Below are 5,163 nucleotides of genomic sequence, written 5' to 3' on the forward strand. Positions count from 1 at the left end.
CTGGAGAGAAAGCACTCATAAGATTAAGTCAAAACAGCAGGTCCAGTTAAGTTTTATAAAATGCAAGTGTAATAACGGGCAGGAAGGCATGCAGGGAATCACGCTGTTAACCACCTTGCAGGTGGGTGAGTTTGCAGAGTGGAAGAGGGGAGAGGAGGGAGAGACTTTGAGCTTGTGCGTTAAGTGTTGAGGACAAAAAAATCAAGCATTGTTAAATGTATCTTTAAGGAGACAATAAAAACAAATTATCATCAATTCTACTTACTCCTAAGAACGAGAGCTTATTGAATCAGGAAAGACAAGTTTTTTTAAAGATACAAATTAAAACTTTGAAGTTAACCATTTATTGAAGAAATTAATATGTTAACTATAAAAACCTAGAAGTCCCAGGAATTAGATTTCAAAGGATTTGGCTTCAAAGAATTCCTTATAAGTGATTTTAACATTACATTCCTTGTTAAACTGGGACTTTTTCTGCTTTGGGGATTATTTTGCCCCAGCTGTGGCCATGATTAAAATTAGTCAGCAGCACATGAAGTTGTGGAGAGATGAGAGGTTTGCATTCTTATCCGAGTTTTAGCAAATAGCACTGTATTTCCCCATTTAATGGAAAGAAGTTTCTTCTGTGATTGTTTGGCATAATGAGGCACTGGACTCCCCATGTCTTTCACTCAGGGAAGAGCCATTTGCATTCTTGTCCTCACACCTGAGTACTTGTCACAAGTTAAAACACTGGCCACATCACCACCTCAGGACTCCTTGTATGCATTCAGGTAAAAACGTCTGCGGTGGCGGAAGGTGCTTTCCCTCAGTTCTTGTTCTCACACCTCTGTCATTTAGTTGGTCACAGTTGGGCAGGTAGAAGTGGGTTAAAAATTTTAAAACTCATAATAATCGTGTCCAGAGATAACCGAAGGCTGTTGCTAACAAGCATGCCAGGAAAGCCTGGATCAGCAGTTTTCTCCAAAAAGCCAGCGGAAAGGGGCTCCTGAAGAAGTGACAAAAGCCATCCTACAGCAGGGAGAGAGAAAAGTTAGATTGCCTCATGATGCTGAGAACCTCACTCAAAACACGCAGGAACTTCCAGATTAAACAGCAAAGTAAGGTCTGGATTGAAAGAGTAAAAGGAAAGGAGATTCTGACCGATACACATCCAGCAATAAAGAGCCCCTGAGGAGTGAGGATTGGTAAGTCTAACAGGGTGAACAGAAGCAACCACTTAACTTCGTCACTTGGTGCAGGAACACTCATATCTTGACTCAAAACCAGGAGGAAGGTAGCTTACTATGCTCTTTTCTGAGCAGAGAAGAGATGCCCTTTGGGAAACTGTCAAGTCACTAGATTGAAAAGTTATCACCTGAGACTACAGCAAGCACCAACCCCATTTAGGAAGGTAATTGAACTCTAGGCTGTGGCATTTTAACTGCAATGGGCAGAGACAAGGCTGAACTATGTTTACCCAATTTGAGAATTTTAGCTTTTTTTTTTTTTGAGACAGAGTTTCGCTCTTGGTGCCCAGGCTGAAGTGCAGTAGAAAGATCTCAACTCACTGCCATCTCCACCTCCTGGGTTCAAGCAATTCTCCTAGCTCAGCATCCGTAGTAGCTGGGATTATATGCGACCGCCAACACGCTTGGCTAATTTTGTATTTTTAGTACAGAGGGGGTTTCACCATGTTGGTCAGGCTAGTCTTGAACTCCTGGCCTCAGGTGATCCACCCGCCTTGGCCTCCCAAAGTGCTGGGATTACAGGCGCGAGTCACTGCACCCAGCCAAGAATTTCAGTTTTTTGGTGTTAAGAGATTATTCTTTAGTCAACAGTGATTAGCCAAAAACAAACAAAAAAAGCCTTCAACGGGCCCTTTTCCAATTCTAATCTCCTCTTCAGGACAGAGAGCCCTGAGGAGCCAGATGCCGTGTTGAGACAGGGCTCAGGTGAGGCTCTTAGGCACGCAGCTGAAGGGAGTTCACCTGCCCAGAGGGTTGAAGACCAACACTAACATTATCAACAAGGCAAGAGTTCATGCTACCACCACCCATTCCCTTTCCCTTCTCAGATAGAACCCAACTTGTCACTACAGAAGGTCTAAATGGGGGCCGGGCAAGGTGGCTCACGCCTGTAATCCCAGCACTTTGGGAGGCTGAGGCAGGTGGATCACGAGGTCAAGAGATCAAGACCATCCTGGCCAACATGGTGAAAAGCCCATCTCTACTAAAACACACACACGTTAGCCGGGCAAGGTGGCACGCGCCTGTAGTCCCAGCTACTCGGGAGGCTGAGATAGGAGAATCGCTTGAACCCGGGAGGCAGAGGTTCAAGAACACTGGAGTGCAGTGAGCCGGGATCTACCACTGCACTCCAGCCTGGCCACAGAGCGAGACTCCGTCTCAAAGAAACAAGGAAAAAAAAAAAAAAAAAAGTCTAAATGGAAACTGCCTCCAGGAGGCTACATTTCAGATCAAAAAACTTGCCGGTTTTAAGAGTCTGGCTATAGGTGTCCGATAAAGTGGGCCACTTCAGTCATTGAATCAACGCCAATAAGGTGGTGGGGAAAGAAATGGGGTCTAGCTCAGAGCCCCAGAGGCATGCGGTGGGCTCACCACCAGGTGGCTTTCCTTGGTCATCAGCTGCAGGCCAAGGGCCTGTCACTCTAACCTTGACCACAGAGATGAAGGCCTGCAGCTGAAAGCCAGGGGCCCAGAAACGTCCTCACCTAGGGTTGGGTGCAGCGGATTAGAAGTTAAGGAACCGGTGGCTCAAGCCTGTAATCCCAGCACTTTGGGAGGCCGAGGCGGGCGGATCACAAGGTCAGGAGATCGAGACCACAGTGAAACCCCGTCTCTACTAAAAATACAAAAAATTAGCCGGGCGCGGTGGCGGGCGCCTGTAGTCCCAGCTACTCAGGAGGCTGAGGCAGGAGAATGGCGGGAACCCGGGAGGCGGAGCTTGCAGTGAGCCGAGATCGCGCCACTGCACTCCAGCCTGGGCAACAGCGTGAGACTCCGTCTCAAAAAAAAAAAAAAAAGAATTTAAGGAACCTTGGAGTCACCGCCACCACTGGGCGACCACCACACTCCACAACCTCTCTGGACAGGCTGAGAGGCGTGGGGGTTGTGATCAATGGGTCCGAGTCTCTCCAAAGGCGCATTTAATAGGCAGAGGAGAAAAACACCCCACCTGGCCCGGGCCGGCCACTGCCGACGTCATTGGCTGGGGATTTCTATAGGAGCAAAGCGTTCAGAGCTAACGCGGGTGCCCCCTAAAAGCCCCCGAAGGCTAAGGCCAGGGCAAGGTCCAAGTGAGCAGACCTAAGCCTGCGCAGCTGCTTCGGAACGGTTCTAGAGCCGTCTAACAAGGCCGATTTCTGCCGGCCTTTCTTGCCAGGGGAGGAGAAGCCCCAGACTTCACACCGAACGTTCCAGTCCCGCTGAAACGAGCCTTTCTGCTTTCAAGAAACCTGGTTCCAGGGGGCTGGCGCGGTGGGTTCCTCATCGTGCCGGCCTCGTGGGCGCTTCCCGGATGCCCGTCCCGCCCCGCGTCCCGGTGTCCGCCGCGTGCTCACCCAGCCGCCCTGAGCCTGAAGCCAGGCGCGGTGCTGCCCCGCGAGCCGCGAGCTCAGCAAGGCCACCAGGCGCTGGCAGTCCCGGGCGACGTCGCCCTCCTGCTCCTTCAGCCGCGGCTGGAAGCCCCGCTTCTTCCACCAGGCTGTCACCAGCGGCTCTCTCTCCAGCAGCGTCCCCGCGAAGGTCACCAGCGACACCACCCTGCCCCAGGTGGGGCCGGGGCTGTCGGAGAGCACGGCCTCCGCCATCAGCGCCACCAGCTCGACGCGGTTCCCGGGGTAGCCGCGGTAGGCGGAGAAGAAGGACCGGTGGAGCTGCCGTAACCTGGCGGCCGCGGAGCGCAGCACGGCGGCCTCGGGCGTGGACGGCCTTGGCTCAGGGGTGCCGGGTTCCCGGGCGCAGCACCCCAGATAGTCGGCCAGGAGCCGCTCGGTGCGCTCCCGCAACGGGTCAGCCATGGTCCGGCCTCTGCTGGACGCCTCGGGCCTTCGCTGGTTTTCTTGGCCCGGCCGCGCCTCCCGCAGGGAAGGGCTGCCGTGCCCCGCCCCAGCCCCCAGCCCCCAGCCCCAGGTATTTGTTTTTCAGGATTGAGAGAGCAGCCTTTGATGGGAATCCCACCTGCACCTGTTACAGTCCCCAAGGCAAGGCCTGCCGGCGCGCATGTGTTCCTGTAGCAATCAGGTGCACTGGGAGGCTCTGGCGTTATTTAGCTCCAGGTCTGGGGACTAAGAACCTGAGGGGACAGTCTGGGAAGCTGGGCTGGGCTTCAGCCTCCTAAGGAGCGCTTGACAAAGGCTACACATGGCCCCTCACAGACCGCTCCCTTGGGCATTATCTGCATCTCTAGATTGGAAAGCACCCAGGTCTGTGTTGGGGATTCCTTTCTTTGGGTCCAGCACATGCGGCAGGAAAAGGGCGAATTATCTTGGGGGCTGCCAGAGGGCCAATATTGGCTGTATTCATTCATATTTAGTAAGAGCCTTTGTGGTGCTAGGCCTCCCCCCTTAGCCCTGAAGATACAATGGAGAACACCACATGTGGTTCCTGACCTCAAGGACTCTACAGTTTAGTGATGGCAAACAAAAGGACTGTCCCTGTACAGTTTAATTCTGACTAGAAGTTGAAGGAGTCAGTACTAGGGCAGCAGCTGTTTCTTATACTATCATTCTGATACTGCTTGAAGTTCTCTTTACTTTTTATTGGCCAATCCCTAATTACTCCAGTCCCCTGATATAGCTAATATTTATATTAAACTTTCTCAGTTCATATGACTCCATGGCTTCTTTCTCCTGATCGGATCCAAACTGATGCAGAATGGATACTCGCAGTGATATTTCTGGGGGTTCAGGGGTCTGGAGCATGTTGAAATAGCCCTCCCAGGGTGAAAGATGAGTTGCTGCATCTTGCATCACTACAAAAGAGGCACAGCACTTGGTAGCTGTCTTATTCTGTCCAGGCTGCTATAGCAGAATGCCATAGACTGGGAGGCTTATAAATAAAGGCATTTCTTTCTCACAGTTTTGATGGCTAAAAAGTCCAAGATTGAGGCCCTGGCAGGTTCTGTGTCTTGTAAGGACCTGCTTCCTTGTTCACAGATAGC

At 51.6% G+C, this 5,163-nt stretch overlaps 1 protein-coding gene across 2 annotated transcripts; it reads right to left on the bottom strand.

Moving 5' to 3' along the window:
- Window positions 1–324: 324 nt before the first annotated feature.
- BCL2L10 (BCL2 like 10) lies at window positions 325–4,119 on the bottom strand. Of its 2 annotated transcripts, none has more exons than XM_001085850.5 (2): window positions 3,563–4,119; window positions 325–1,011 (listed from the first exon to the last, which is right to left on the bottom strand). In XM_001085850.5, the coding sequence occupies exons 1-2, from the start codon at window positions 4,019–4,021 to the stop codon at window positions 886–888; spliced, it is 585 nt and encodes a 194-aa protein (XP_001085850.1). In that variant the 5' UTR covers window positions 4,022–4,119; the 3' UTR covers window positions 325–885. The 2 variants fall into 2 exon arrangements, with proteins under 2 accessions (XP_001085850.1, XP_028706384.1); XM_028850551.2 differs by having other exon boundaries at window positions 703–1,012; window positions 3,494–4,119.
- Window positions 4,120–5,163: the final 1,044 nt, after the last annotated feature.

The sequence above is a fragment of the Macaca mulatta genome, chromosome 7 (assembly GCF_049350105.2).
Source record: "Macaca mulatta isolate MMU2019108-1 chromosome 7, T2T-MMU8v2.0, whole genome shotgun sequence".
NCBI classification, from domain to species: Eukaryota; Metazoa; Chordata; class Mammalia; order Primates; family Cercopithecidae; genus Macaca; species Macaca mulatta.

Coding starts and splice junctions, on each gene's coding strand:
- BCL2L10 (XM_028850551.2), bottom strand. CDS start 4,021: ATGGCTGACCCGTTGCGGGAGCGCACCGAGCGGCTCCTGGCCGACTAT. Junction 1,013..3,493: donor AGCGCCCACGAGGCCGGCAC/GATGAGGAACCC, acceptor CTCCCTGCTGTA/GGATGGCTTTTGTCACTTCT.